The sequence below is a fragment of the Leptodactylus fuscus genome, chromosome 6 (assembly GCF_031893055.1).
Source record: "Leptodactylus fuscus isolate aLepFus1 chromosome 6, aLepFus1.hap2, whole genome shotgun sequence".
Lineage (NCBI taxonomy): Eukaryota > Metazoa > Chordata > Amphibia > Anura > Leptodactylidae > Leptodactylus > Leptodactylus fuscus.
In genome coordinates, this window is record NC_134270.1 from 148,649,862 (window position 1) to 148,665,514 (window position 15,653).

The following is a 15,653-nucleotide window of genomic DNA, read 5'->3' on the forward strand; positions in this document are numbered from 1 at the left end:
TGGAAGGGGCGGGGCCGTACGTAAGAACCCATTCACCAGCGATAGGCCACCGTAGCTGTCAATCAAACGGGTCATCAGCCAGATCCCTCAGTCAGATGACTCAGGCCACGCCTACTTTTTTCCTTATATGGCTTAAAGCGGGTTATTCTTAAAGGGACCTCACCTTCACGCCTCCTTTTCGCCTGCTGGCTCTCAGGCTTGGCGTGCGGTCTCCTTGCTCTTCATCATGTCTGATAAGCTGACCTACAAAGTTGGTAAGCCTTGCCCTGGCATTGAGCTGTGCCACACAGAGGACCTTCTCGGCTCTTGTAGCCGGCTGCCTGTGTTACATGTGTCTGCTTGTCTTTTTTTGTGGCACTACAACTCCCAGCAGGCCCTGATGATGTTTTGCATGCTGGGATTTGTAGTCCTTGAGCCGTGAGATTGCAGATAGTAATCCTATTCATTCATCTGGCTGCACCCTAGCCCCTTGTGTGCCTGCAATACATAGGACTGGCTCATGGCTAAGGCTCTATTGACACCTTTAGGTTGCAGGTTTTGCAATGCAGATTGCAGGCTATAGTGTGCCCTTTGTGCCACTTGTGCTGGGCAGCATTACCCGGCTTTATGGGATGTTTGTATGGGGCGATTGCCAGGTGGGTGACATGGTTAGAACTGCAGTGCATGGCATATTTTGCAGCAATTTTTTCCTATAAAGGCCTGTAAAACAAAATCAGATTGTGGTGCTGGAGGAGAGAGCGTAAGCGGTGCCGGTGCTATAAAATGACAAAGCAATCCATGGCTGTGCAGCCCCCTCCCCATGTAATCATGGCTCTGCACTGCTTCATGTGGACAGCACGCTGTATCTTGCCCAGCTCAGCACACAAGAGCTCCCTGGGAGTTGTAGTCTGCTCCAGAGACTGCACACTGTTTATCCAAGACTGCAAGACTTCAATTCCCAGCATGCCTCAGGGACTTGGCGGGTTCCATGAGTTGGCACATGTTGTAATAGGAGCTGTCAGTGCAGATCTGTGCGGCTGAGCAGAACAGACAAGAGCTTAGGGGTTTATGTAAGGCAGCATCATGGATATACAGGAACGACCGCTGGGGTTATGAAATCGCTGGAATAGATTTATAGAAGAGGGTTTCCCGTGAACAGATTTATAGTTGTAAACCATTAAAAGGGAAACATTTTTGCAAATCTAAATAATTAAACATTTTGCAGAGTTTTAAAGGTTTTCGGTAACTGTCTGACGCTGGGTTGTCTTATCCGCTTGTTTTGGTCTGTCATGGGTGCAGAGTAATGAAGAGGCAGACCGATGTAATAGCGGTTACACACGGACCCCATTGACTATAATGGGGTCCGTCGTTATAAAACTAAAATCGGCGAACAAAACAGGCGGACATTGCAGCGGAGTCTTGGTGATATTAATCTTTTATCTTGATCGGTTGGTAATGGACATGAATACAGGAACTTTCTATGATCTGGGACTTGTCAGAAACCCGGCCATGATGTCTATATTGTGTCCAGGTTACCTTCTCTTGCATGCTTGGAACCTGTAAACAATAAGATCATCAAGGCTGGATTTCTGACAAATCCCAGATCATAAAGGGGCAACACGGTGGCTCAGTGGCTAGCACTGCAGCCTTGCAGTTCTGGAGTCCTGGGTTAGAATCCTGCCAGATACAATATCTTCAAGGAGTTTGTATGGTTTCCCCGTGTTTGCGTGGATTTCCTCCCGTTCTACAAAGACATACTGATAGAAAAAGTAAAAAAAAAAAAAAAAAAAAGTTCATTGTCATCCCTATATGGGGTTCACAATCTACATAAAAAATAATAATAATAATATCCCAGATCATAGAAAGTTCCTGCATTCATCGTAGTCTTATCAATTGGCAACCAGACAAGACTCACGACTAAGGGTCACATCTGCGCTGGGTATCCATTCTTCTAGTCCATCAAAGGGGTAAACGGACTGCAAAAATAGCTGACGCGAACAGAGCCCAAGGGACCCCACTGACTATAAGGGTGACCATCGAATGTCCAAGTTGTCAGACTTGTAGAACTTTCTCGTCTGGCAGTTTCTGACAAATCCCTGCCAGGCAGACTCCTGGTGCAGATGTGAACCCAGCGTGAGTTTGTTAGAGAATTTAAGAATTTAAAAATCTACAACATTTTTATTTATACTTGCAAAAAAAATGTAATTGTGCATTAATGTGAATATGGAACTGTTCATGGGAAACCCCTTTGTTTGCCCAGAGAGATACAGTCCTATGAAAAAGTTTGGGCACCCCTATTAATCTTAATCATTTTTTGTTCTAAATATTTTGGTGTTTACCACAGCCATTTCAGTTTGATATATCTAATAACTGATGGACACAGTAATATTTCAGGATTGAAATGAGGTTTATTGTACTAACAGAAAATGTGCAATATGCATTAAACCAAAATTTGACCGGTGCAAAAGTATGGGCACCCTTATCATTTTATTGATTTGAATTCCCCTAACTACTTTTTACTGACTTACTGAAGCACAAAATTGGTTTTGTAACCTCAGTGAGGTTTGAACTTCATAGCCAGATGTATCCAATCATAAGAAAAGGTATTTAAGGTGGCCAATTGCAAGTTGATCTCCTATTTGAATCTCCTCTGAAGAGTGGCATCATGGGCTACTCAAAACAACTCTCAAATGATCTGAAAACAAAGATTGTTCAACATAGTTGTTCAGGGGAAGGATACAAAAAGTTGTCTCAGAGATTTAACCTGTCAGTTTCCACTGTGAGGAACATAGTAAGGAAATGGAAGACCACAGGGACAGTTCTTGTTAAGCCCAGAAGTGGCAGGCCAAGAAAAATATCAGAAAGGCAGAGAAGAAGAATGGTGAGAACAGTCAAGGACAATCCACAGACCACCTCCAAAGAGCTGCAGCATCATCTTGCTGCAGATGGTGTCACTGTGCATCGGTCAACTATACAGCGCACTTTGCACAAATAGAAGCTGTATGGGAGAGTGATGAGAAAGAAGCCGTTTCTGCACGTACGCCACAAATAGAGTTGCCTGAGGTATGAAAAAGCACATTTGGACAAGGCAGCTTCATTTTGGAAACAAAAATTGAGTTGTTTGGTTATAAAAAAAGGCGTTATGCATGGCGTCCAAAAAGAAACAGCATTCCAAGAAAAACACATGCTACCCACTGTAAAATTTGGTGGAGGTTCCATCATGCTTTGGGGCTGTGTGGCCAATGCCGGCACCGGGAATCTTGTTAAAGTTGAGAGTCGCATGGATTCCACTCAGTATCAGCAGATTCTTGAGAATAATGTTCAAGAATCAGTGACGAAGTTGAAGTTACGCCGGGGATGGATATTTCAGCAAGACAATGATCCAAAACACCGCTCCAAATCAACTCAGGCATTCATGCAGAGGAACAATTACAATGTTCTGGAATGGCCATCCCAGTCCCCAGACCTGAATATCATTGAACATCTGTGGGATGATTTGAAGCGGGCTGTCCATGCTCGGCGACCATCTAACTTAACTGAACTTGAATTGTTTGTCCAAAATACCTTCATCCAGGATCCAGGAACTGATTAAAAGCTACAGGAAGCGACTAGAGGCTGTTATCTTTGCAAAAGGAGGATCTACTAAATATTAATGTCACTTTTCTGTTGAGGTGCCCATACTTTTGCACCGGTCAAATTTTCGTTTAATGCATATTGCACATTTTCTGTTAGTACAATAAACCTCATTTCAATCCTGAAATATTACGGTGTCCATCAGTTATTAGATATATCAAACTGAAATGGCTGCTGCAAACACCAAAATATTTAGAGCTAAAAATGATTAAGATTAATAGGGGTGCCCAAACTTTTTCATAGGACTGTATTTGATGTACAAGACACCATGTGATATTTGATGAGCAGATAGCACCTGCCAAAAAAAACAATATCACTTGACTTGCGTGCCCTGCCTGTGTCTCTTTGTTCTATAGGTACAATTCTCCCAAAGGGCTGTGGAGGACCCTAAAACTTGCTACTAACTTGCCCTAATTGGGGGATGGTGTGTAAGATGTCTACAAGACGTATCCCCCTGATAACCCTTCCTGTTAATACTCTATTGGATCAGAGTATGACTCTAAATCGCCACTCTGTTCCATATTCCAATTAATTCGGGGCACCATAAAGAAATCGGATGGTAAAGACTCCTAGTAAGCAGCCAGCTCTATATAGCACTTCAGTGTAGGCCATGGTTCAGCACCCCCGCTGTTGGATATACAACTCCCAGCATTTTCCACTCACTGCTGTGGGAGACCTGAGGACAGCTGGGCATGCTGGGAAGTGTAGTTTCACAGCAGTTGGAGTGATGGTTTCTCATTCCTGATTTGGGCTATGTTCACACTCCTGTCTCTCCTGATTTATTATTATTATTATTATTTCTTTTTAATTTCACTCCATCAGATAAACAGAGAATGGGAAAGCACTGAATGTTGTATCCATTATATGACTAACACTAGCAATGCTAGATGGACCACGTTGACATATATTGGATTTGCCAGGTCTCCACCCTGGTGTTCTTTATTTTGACAGGAAGAATAATGGAGGTGATGGAACTCCTGAGACAGAAGTGCGAACAAAGACTTAGGAATACTGTAAAGAACTGAAGCTTGTGGAGGGAATTTATTAAGACTGGCGTATATACCTTTCTTAAAGGGGGTTTCCATGAATTACAAAGGAGTACAGGGTGGCCAGAGGGAGCGTAAAACAAAAAAAGCGTACACTCCTATCTCTTCTACTTGTGGTCCAGATTGCCTTTCCCTCACAAGTCGGATTGGAAGCAGAGAGGCTCCTGTCACTGCTGCGACCATTCGGTGGCCACTAGGAGGGTAGCGGTGATGTTGCTTACATACGTCATCAGTTTCTTGCCAGAGACGTCTAAGGCCAGCGGTCATGCGAGAGCCACATACGGGAAAGGGAACTGAGACTCCAGAGAAGGTCCCATGCACTAGACATCCCAAGGCCTACCTGGCTCGCCTTGACTCTGCCCATTTTTTTTTGAGAAGTAGTAAGCAGGTCGGAAAATGGACAAAGTTTTGACCCCTTTTTGCAATGACCTTGCCTCAAAAATTGTCTTTTTGTGTCTAAAACCTATTGTAGTAACTGTAATAAATTCCCCCAATGAATCTGCCTGCACAACAGCCAAAATATCTGGGGGGGGGGGGGGTCACTTTATCTGTCACAACTCCTATTTAATCTTCAAAGAAAATCTCTAAGAATGTGACGTCCTGTATCCTGCAATAAAGTCATATATATATATATATATATATATACACACACATATACATGTCGTAACAATAGCTGTTTCTATAAGGTCATGAAACGTTTGTCACATAATTTACCGCCACAGGCAGCACATGTAGCCCTAGGCCGGTAACCTGAATGGGAGGGGATACAATACTACAGGGTGTTACACTGATAACACAGGGTGGCTGGCTACCAATTTTGAGGATATAGGACTTGGTATTGGCGTTCTTCAGCGATTCTAGGCAGGGCGTATCAACGTGCACATGAGATGATTCACTTGCTCTGGCTTATTGCCCTGCCAAGTTCAATCTTCAGCTTTCTATGCCCTGGGCTGTTGATTTAGTCCTGACTGCGCTGGATCATGTGAACAGCACAAACACAAGCTAAAAAAACCCCAGCCACTTAACCTGCTCTTGCTCTGATGGTATATGGTAAATGTGCACTGATCTGTACGGGCATTTTCCAGGCGTGCCATCTACAAATGAGTTCACGTACAAGTCTGTAAATTGTCCAATAGTTGCGTTACATCCGTTTACGCCCTAAGGGGTGACAACTAATATGGCTTTTGTTTTTTAAGGCCTCTTATTTCAGTAGTATAGGAAAGCTGAGTGATTTACTTATGTTTCCATTACATACATCACTCTTGCTGTGGAAAGCTAACGCTGTGATTTGTTTCTGTAGCTGACATCTCCCTGGCCGAATGGGGTCGTAAGGCAATTGAAATAGCAGAAAATGAAATGCCCGGGCTGATGAAGATGCGGGAAATGTACTCCGAGTCCAAGCCTTTGAAGGGAGCCAGAATCGCTGGATGCCTGCACATGACTCTCCAGACGGCTGTCCTCATAGAGACCCTGACAGCACTGGGAGCTGAGGTATGGGATTTGGTGACTAGGGCACAGATCTCGCCTGGTTATTGGTTTGCCTATGTAATGGGCTAAGACCTGTCAAATTACTGTTTAAGCAATCTGAGTATTCATGGGCAAACATGGCGGCACCGTCAGTGAAGGCGGCTATCTGTCTTTGTTCTGTGTTTTCTTAGAATGCTACTTTAAGAAGTTTTGTGTTCTTATTTCCAGGTGCAGTGGTCCAGCTGTAACATCTTTTCAACTCAGGATCATGCTGCTGCAGCCATTGCCAAAACTGGTGTTCCAGGTATTGATCTTAAATAACTAAAATCTTCATAGACCTTCTTAAAGAAAGCCAATAGGGTCCAGGTTTGGGACCAACATGCAGCTTGGGTTTAGGTTCAACCTGGTAATCTGTGTGCCGGTTTTGCTTTTGGAGTTTAAAAGGGTTGTCCAAGGATGTGTTTTTTTTTTTGTTTTTTTTTAAATGCCAGACCTATGGATTTTGACCCTGGGTCATGTGATTGAAACATCACCTTTCCCTCAGGTCTCTCTGCCCCCCTCTCCCTTTTTTTACCACTCATTATCTGTACTTTAGGGAGTGGCTTTATATAGTCTGCCATCCCCCATAGAACAGGTAACAAGGGAGAGGAGGAAGAACAATCTGAGGCCTGGGGGACAGTTCCAATCACATGACCTGGGGTCAGAACCCCTAGGTCCAACATCTAAAACCCCACAGAACTAGCAAGTTTAAGACTCACTGGAGAATCCCATTAATGACCTTCAATTTGCCAGAGACGAGTTCTGGGCTCAAGTTCCAGAGTGTATTGTTCTTGAGTCCTGGACAATTAAGAGTGTATGAGCGAAGGATACTGTCTATCCTGTTCTATGAAATGGAGAAACCTTTCCTACAGCCCACATTGGAAATGGTTTTTTGTAAATTTGCATGACTAGTTCCAGCCGGTCGCTGGAAGGGTTAGAGGGTTATTCATATCTTTAAGCAAACAAAAAGGATTTTGTCCAGCACAGCGAAGAGATCGAAATTATTTAAAACATAACTTTTAATGAAAAATCAAAAATCCATAAAAACATTCACATGGACACACAGTGCAAAAATGATTATAAATAATCCATGAACATGCAAAAACAAAAATGGAGACAAGACCTTACATAATTAGCTTATTTATTTATTCATACATGTAGGTTTTTCTGTCCGCTTGAAAAGTCGGACATCTTTGGGAACAGACACTTAAGGACAGACACGGACAGTAAAAGAACGCACCCGATGAATGAATAACGTCACGGACACAGCTAGTGTCCAATACTAATGTCCGCACAAGATTTTGCACAGACATTAGCAGCGGACACTAGCTGTAGGACACCGACGGTAGTGTGAACGCCCCCTAAGAGACATTAATGCATTAATTCAATGTTTTCCGCTTTGTTACAGTCTACGCCTGGAAGGGAGAGACTGATGAAGAATACATCTGGTGTATTGAGCAGACCATATACTTCCCTGACGGCAAACCCCTCAACATGATCCTTGATGATGGAGGAGACCTCACCAACCTTGTTCACACCAAATACCCACAGTTACTAAAAGGTGAGGCTATTGCCGGCTTAGCCTGGGTTCACACAAGCGTTCAAAGGCCCTTTGGGGTTTCCATCTCTGAATCCGCTTGAAAAAGAGAGAAGTCCCCAAGTAGATCTGGGGAACGGAAAGCTGATGGCTAATGTGAACCTTTCATTAGCGTAAACGCTTCCCAAACTGTTTTACCCATGTAGCTACCTTTCTTATCACTAGATGGCAGCATTATACAGTCTGTTCTTCAGAGTGTGTAAGTTGTCTGTGAGAGGCAAACTGTATATAGAACAGTACTTTATATACATGTTGTAGTAGACGTTGGGCAAAAGACGCTTCTTAATATGTGTGTGTGTGTATATATATAATTTTTTTTTTTTTTTTTTTTTTTGGGCTGAATTTGAGCTATGGTTTAAAATTTCTATAGGTATAGGAAAATATCTGATTATGGTGCTGGCGGGATTAGTAAATCTGCCCTTCAGATGGGAGTAATAGTCCCTTGTCAACTCTTTCTCCCCACAGGAATTAAGGGAATTTCTGAGGAGACCACAACTGGGGTGCACAACCTGTACAAAATGAAGAGCGAGGGGACACTGAAGGTTCCTGCTATTAATGTCAATGACTCTGTAACCAAGGCAAGTACTGGCTAATACATATTCTATAACGTATAGATCAGCAGGGTTTATGGATGCAGAGGACCTTCTGAGAAATCTACTGGTCCAGGCTGATGTGTATTAGTCCCTGATAGACCCAGGTGCAGGAAAACCTCCGGAGTTTTTGGTGGTAGCAAAAAATAAATATTCATAAGTCTATCTTCAAAATGAAAATATATATATTTTTTTAATGATATTACATAAGTAGATGAATAGTTTGTTACGTTTACTTCCATATGAATTAATTACTTTTTCATGAATTGGAGGAGCGTTGCAGCTTCTGTTTGATCAGGGTTGTCGACCATTTATAAAAGATTTGGAGCCAGTAGTTTGGCCTATTGACTCCACAGCCCTGGTTTAAGATGTGGTCTGACATGATGTCTGTGATATGTAACGTGCGTGGATTTTTTTTTTTCTCTTTCTAGAGTAAATTTGATAACTTGTATGGCTGCCGAGAGTCCCTGATTGATGGCATTAAGAGAGCCACAGATGTCATGATCGCAGGGAAAGTTGCAGTGGTCGCTGGATATGGAGACGTCGGGAAAGGGTGTGCTCAAGCATTGAGAGCCTTTGGTGCCAGAGTCATCATTACTGAGATTGACCCCATTAATGCTCTCCAGGCAGCTATGGAAGGTAAGGACATTGTTAGTATTAAACATCTTACGCTGGCAATGCTGCAAAGATTGCTTAGAGGACCTATGGCCCTGTATATACTATCTGGTAGCTCTGTCTCAGCATGAATGGGAGGGGAAAGTAAAAAGCCGCTATTACTACATAATTTATATGAGCTTCCAGCTCCTTATAAAATGTGTATATTTAAAGGGTTTTTCTATACTTCATGACCTCTTCTTTGTATAGGCAGTGATCTGACACCCTGGCCCCCGGCCGATCAGCGGTTTGAAGAGAATGCAGCATGCGCATGATCTCTGCACCCTGTTCAGTACACTTATATCGCAGCTCAGCCCATACATTTGCATGAGTTTGAGCCACGATCAGGCTTTATACCCATGATCTTATATCGGAGACAGATGATATATCAACTAGTATGTTTGAAGGGGTGACTGCTTACCCTCTTTCTGAAACAGTTATGCTGAGTAAGGCCCGAAGGATAGAAACTCCCTACTTGATATAGCATCTGTCTCTATATGTGGATATAACTGAATTCATTGCCAGGCTTCTATTGTTAAAGAATAAATAAAGCTTATATAATTCACACCCACGGATCAAAAGTGTGCATTGAGGTCTGTTATACAGATTACGGCAAGCCATATGGGTCCTGCATAGGCACCTCCCATTCTCTAAGGAGTGCAGGATACCAGTTGACTTTCACTTCTCGCATGCATGAGACTGCATATGTCTGTGGAAGCCTATGGAAAGGGAGGAGTGAGCAGTAGCTGCCGGAGACAGAAGGAACACTACAGGTTTAGACTGATGCAGCTATATGGGAAGCTTTAATCGCATGTTAAGTGCTTTAGTCACATCCGTACAGTATGCTGCTTCTCTACAAGTTTTGTGCAAGAATGTCAGGGAGCAGGTTCTCCTCTACTTACTGTGTGCAGTACATGGCGGCTAATCTCCACTCGCCACTCAGGGAAAACTGCAGACTACAGCTAGAACCTGCAGAGGGTTAAATGCAAACTTGGTTAAATAACCAGAAATTGTCACTTGATCTGTCAACTTATTCTGAGAAATCACTTGAAACAGGTTTTGCTTTCTTTAGTTTATCTGGTGACCTATAGAATACTACTATTATTGTACAGCCGGCAGGTTTAATTGATGACTGTTATGTCTATCAGGTTATGAGGTTACCACAATGGATGAAGCTTGCAAAGAAGGGAACATATTTGTCACCACAACTGGATGCACAGATATTGTGGAGGGAAGGTAAGAATTTTCAGCTTTTCAATACTGGTGGTGTCAGGTTTTAAAAAAAAACAAAAAAAAACAAACAAAACAAACAAACCATAAACTAAACTGGCGATCCCACTGCCCCGTTAACTTGCACAGCATGACTAGTCACACATCAACATCTCTTTGCAGATGGTAACTCCTTGATCCATAGTGGATTTGATAGGGGGTGGGCTTCTACTGTTGCACTGAGGAACTGCATAAGCACATTCACTAGATCAGACCAATAGACTCAAACACTTCCTTATTGTTACCCTAACGTTTGTTTCTCCATCACTCAGACACTTTGAGGCGATGAAGGATGACTCCATTGTCTGCAACATTGGCCACTTTGACTGTGAACTTGATGTGAAATGGTTAAATGACAATGCTGCCAAGAAAGTGAACATCAAACCACAGGTAACCATGGATGAATCTATGCCATATGTTTTATGGGGGCTCCTCAATATGATATAACCACATGTCGACTTAAAACTTGTCTGATCCTCTTTTATGTATAGAGGTGTAGAGGCGAAGGGTCGGCTTGGAAGGGTTTGCTCTTGTGTATAAGTTGCTGCTTTCGAAAAGCCATAACTTATAAAAAAAAAATCTCTGATCCTGATTTGTTGACAGGTGGACAGATATCTCTTGAAAAATGGACGCCACATTATTCTTCTTGCTGAGGGCCGTTTGGTGAATCTGGGATGTGCTATGGGTCACCCGAGCTTTGTGATGAGCAACTCTTTCACCAATCAGGTCTTGGCTCAGATTGAACTTTGGACCAACACTGACAAGTATCCCGTAGGAGTGTATTTCCTCCCCAAGAAAGTAAGTATTGTAGGTTTGTGTGATGGGTGTAATAATGGCCTATGTTTTGGTGTATGAAAGCCAGATTTATCAACCACGCATCCTTTAGTCATGACCTTCTTAACCCCTTAGCGACCCTTGACGTAACTGTACGTCATGGGTCGCATGGGGATGTATGGAGCGAGCTCACACGCTGAGCTCGCTCCATACACGGCAGATGCCGGCTGTATCATACAGCCAGGACCTGCCACTAACAGCAGCGGTCGGTGCCCGAGCCGATCGCTGCTGTTAACCCTTTACACACTGCGGTCAAACGTGACCGCAGTGTGTAAACGGCGCCGGCGGCATGGGCGCCGCCATGTTTCCCCGATCGCCGCCCTCCTGAACGTCACAAGAGGGCGGTGATCGGTTGCTATGACAGCCGGAAGCCTATTGAAGGCTTCAGGCTTGTCTCTGCACTAGATCTATTAGACGATGCCAGAGGCCTCGTCTAATAGAAGTGCTGCGATTCTGCTATTCACTGCAGTACTGTAGTATTGCAGTGAATAGTATGAGCGATCAGACCCCCTAGGTTTCAAGGTACCTAAGGGGTCTGATCATAAATGTAACAGAAGAAAAAAAAAAGTTTTTAAAAGTATTAAAAAAATAAAAAAAATATAAAAGTTCAAATCACCCCCCTTTCCCTAGATCAGCTATAAAAGTAATTAAAGAACATTAAACATAAACATATTAGGTATCCCTGCGCTCCAAAATGCCTGAACTATTAGAATATTAAAACATTTATCCCGTACTGCGAACGGCGTAGCGGCAAAAAAAATAAAAACAGCCAAAAAGCGTTTTTTTCAACACTTTGCCTCCTATAAAAAATTGAATCAAAAGTGATCAAACCATCGGATCTTTCCCCAAATGGTATCAATAGAAACGTCATCTTGTCCCGCATAAAAAGACACCACAACCAGCTCCATACATGGAAATATGAAAAAGTTACAGGTGTTAGAACATGATGACACAAATTTTTTTTTCTATTTTGCAAAGTTTATCATTTTTTTTAAAAGTATCAAAAAATTTCAAATACTATATAAATTTGGTATCACCGCGTTTGTACTGACACGTAGAACACAGGTAACATGTCATTTGTACCAAACAGTGAATGCTGTAAAAATTAAACCCATAAGAAAATGGCGCAAATGCATTTTTTCTCCAATTGCGCCTCATTCTGAATTTTTTTCCAGCTTCCCAGTACATTGCACAGCATATTGAATGATGCCATTACAAAGTACAATTTGTCCCGCAAACAATAAGCCATCATGTGACTCTGTGAACTGAAAAGTGAAAAAGTTATGGCTCTTGAAATGTGAGGAGGGAAAAACGAAAATGCAAAACCAAAAAATGGCCTGGTCCTTAAGGGGTTAAAGGAGAATTCTTCAATAGGAGCTGAGCCACTATACAGGGCATGGGATCCAAAAATAAATAGAAAAATAATTATTAATAAAAAATATATATATTTATTTAGATATTTCTTATTTTATTTTCATCTAGTTTTGGCTGCATTTTGCAATGTGTGGCCATAACCTAAAGGGGTTATCCAAGGACTGTTTAACCATTTCCTCTGGGTGTTCTGTTTGGGCTGTCTTGTTCAGACTCTGCGTCACGTGATTGGAACCAGCAGCTGGTTCCTGGGTAGATCTGTCTCCTGTCCTGGGTTCACAGGTCAACTGTTCTGAGGGCAGGCTTTACCATTGCACTGTATTCTGCCACCCTCTCCTTACAGCTGATAAATACTAGCGGACACTGGAGAGGAGGGGTATGTACTTTGGTGTTAGTTCTGATCAAATAACCCCAAGTCAGAACCCAATGTTTGACACAAGTAGAACCCTGGAAGAAACAAGTAGTTAGCCAGCCCCAGGATGATCCCTTTAAGGTTCTAACTGTTATTGGCAGAATCACTGGTGTCACATATATGACTTTTACCTTGGGGGCTCCTTCACCGCAGGTAACCAGTGTAGTAATAATGATGCTGGTCCCTCTGGCGGTTCATACTTGAGAAGTCGGTGGCCTCCTTGTAAACTTTCCAACACTGCATTAAGTGAATGTAACATAAATGAGGCTTGGCAAGGGTGATCAGTTTCGTTCTGCCTCTTCGAAACCAGCTGACTGCCTTTACCAACATTTACTGTGGATAAGGAAAACTTCAATAGGCCGCTCAGCTATTTAATTGGGCGCTCCCTGCTGGCTTTTTAAATTGGCTCTTTGTTAGTCGAGAAGAGGCCGAACATTCTCTAGGATTGTATGGCTTGTGCAGCCGCCGCTGTATCTGCTATCATAAAATAAGCAGTGAATGATTTCTCAAGATATTGTAGATAAAGGGCCTTTGTACACTGTAAATACTGATGGCTGGGACATGTGGCCTGTGGGGGATCAATGGGGATCAGACTGCAGGGCTCCTCCGATAACAATCTGATGACAAAATGCCATTAATATTCAGAAGTACTGAATAATAAGGCACTAAGAAAAGGGCTATTTGCATTATCGGTGCTCTAAATGTATATTACATACAAATAGTATAGGTGTATGTGGGATAGAGATGGTTAAGCCATGGCACATTGACCTATTCTGTTCTTGCCCATTATTATGGGTTCATGTGGGGGACAAAAGCCTGGATGTAAATCTTAGGACTGGTCCTATTCCTGTCCGTTCTACGGATGAGGCTCATTCATTGAAATGTTTGGGACTGTGAAGGGCACAGCGGGTACCATATTGTGTATGTAGTCTAAGGCTGCATTCACACAGAGTAACGCCAGGCGTCATTTGTGTGTAATTTGTGTGTCTTTTACGGCCGTCATAAAACGTTTACATAGAGTTCTATAGGAAAAGACGGCCGTCATTTACGGCCGTCATTGTAATGACGGCCGTAAATGACGGCAGTAAATTATGGACGTCTTTTCCTATAGAACTCTATGTAAACGTTTTATGACGGCCGTAAAAGACACACAAATTACACACAAATGACGCCTGGCGTTACTCTGTGTGAATGCAGCCTAAACCTGCAAGTCCAATAATAGTGATCTCCTTACAAATCCCTTCTCCGTCTGTGCTGATGTTTACCCTATGCTGAGTTCACAGGGGGTATTTTGGTCAGGATTTTGAGGCCGTATATATATAGTTTATGGGGTCCATCGGTAACGCTGTTTTAGCGGTCTGGCCCTGTTTGAATCCCCTGGTGGACCTGAGTCAGGTGCAGATATGAAGCTAGCCGTAACCCTCTTGTCTTGTACCATGCTCAGTTTCACAACTCCATTACTTTCTCTTTAGTCATTGTGTAATGGGTTTTTTACAGGTTTCTAACCTACTTTGCTTCAATTCTAAAATATTTCCAAGATCTCTGCTTGCTGTCAGTGGATGGAAACCTACAAAAGGGTGGGGGTTACTATTGTGTGTTCTGATGTCACCTGTGCAAAGTAGTTCAGTGACCGCACAAAACTCTCCCTCCAGTTGTAGTAGTTTGCTAGGGTGGGGATGTAGATGTGTCCTTATTTACCCTTCATTTTGGCTTGAGAGATCCTGAGATGAGTGGTGTGAGATGACCAACTCCGAAGAGGATTTTTTATTTTTTTTGTTTATCGTGCATCACTCATCTTAGGATATCTTGAGCCAAATGGAAAGTTAAGTAAGGATAACATCTGTATATGAATGATCTGAAGCTGCCCTCGCATAGTTTTCTGTTCTGGCTCATAGCAGGCAATATTGAGCAGGGCATTTCCCTTGTTGTCCTTATACCCCACCAGTTTTTTTTAGAATATCCCCATTGCTCAATGTTCCTCCTCCTCCTCCTTCTTTGTACAGCTCGATGAAGCCGTGGCCGCTGCTCATCTGGACAAGCTTGGAGTAAAACTGACAAAACTTTCCGATAAACAAGCCAAGTATCTTGGTCTGGAGAAGGAGGGACCCTTCAAGCCTGATCATTACAGATACTGAGAGCAACAACGGCGATCCAAAGAGTATCCAAGAACCAAGAACTTCCAGCGCCCGACCCTCGCCTCTATAACTGTTGGCATCGTGACTACTGCTAGGCTGACCTTGTGAAACCCTGGAGCGATCTCATACTCTCCTCCTCGATATACACCTTGTGTATGAAAACTGTACCTCAATGTGCCTGTGCGATGTAAGGGGAGCCACAAAATAAATAAGGTTTTACTGCTTTCTGCGAGATCCAAAGGCTATGGTTCATTTTACTGTTCAGATTCCTGTCTTGTAATGTTTGGATTTTTCGGTGAAATACTTAAGTTGTATAAAAACTACTTTGTTATTATGTCTTGTGTGTTTACTTTCTTAATAAGTATTCTTGGAGGAAACAGGGGAAACTTATTAAGACTGAGGTTACCTATGTCAATCTTAAAAGGGTTTTCTGGGCTGAAATGTATTTGTCATACTTATGATCATTCTGTGGAAGTCCGGCACCCAGACCACACACAGATCAGCTGATGCCGTGTACGGGATGGGAATTGGATGTATCTCTCCTCCTATTCTAGTAATATGAGTGGAGCTGCAGCTCTGGCCACTGTATAGCGGTGGTGCTGGGGACCTGTAGCTCTGCTCCTGTTA

General features: G+C 42.7%; 1 protein-coding gene across 1 annotated transcript; it reads left to right on the plus strand.

Annotated features, from left to right (window-relative positions):
* The first annotated feature begins 142 nt into the window (after positions 1-142).
* AHCY (adenosylhomocysteinase) lies at positions 143-15,360 on the plus strand. The gene is made up of 10 exons (XM_075277502.1): positions 143-254; positions 5,959-6,149; positions 6,354-6,429; positions 7,573-7,725; positions 8,227-8,339; positions 8,783-8,990; positions 10,154-10,241; positions 10,547-10,664; positions 10,878-11,072; positions 14,895-15,360. Exons 1-10 carry the CDS (start codon positions 227-229, stop codon positions 15,024-15,026), a joined length of 1,302 nt encoding a protein of 433 aa, XP_075133603.1. The 5' UTR covers positions 143-226; the 3' UTR covers positions 15,027-15,360.
* Positions 15,361-15,653: the final 293 nt, after the last annotated feature.

Coding starts and splice junctions, on each gene's coding strand:
- AHCY (XM_075277502.1), top strand. CDS start 227: ATGTCTGATAAGCTGACCTACAAAGTTG. Junction 7,726..8,226: donor ATACCCACAGTTACTAAAAG/GTGAGGCTATTG, acceptor TTCTCCCCACAG/GAATTAAGGGAATTTCTGAG. Junction 10,665..10,877: donor AAGTGAACATCAAACCACAG/GTAACCATGGAT, acceptor ATTTGTTGACAG/GTGGACAGATATCTCTTGAA.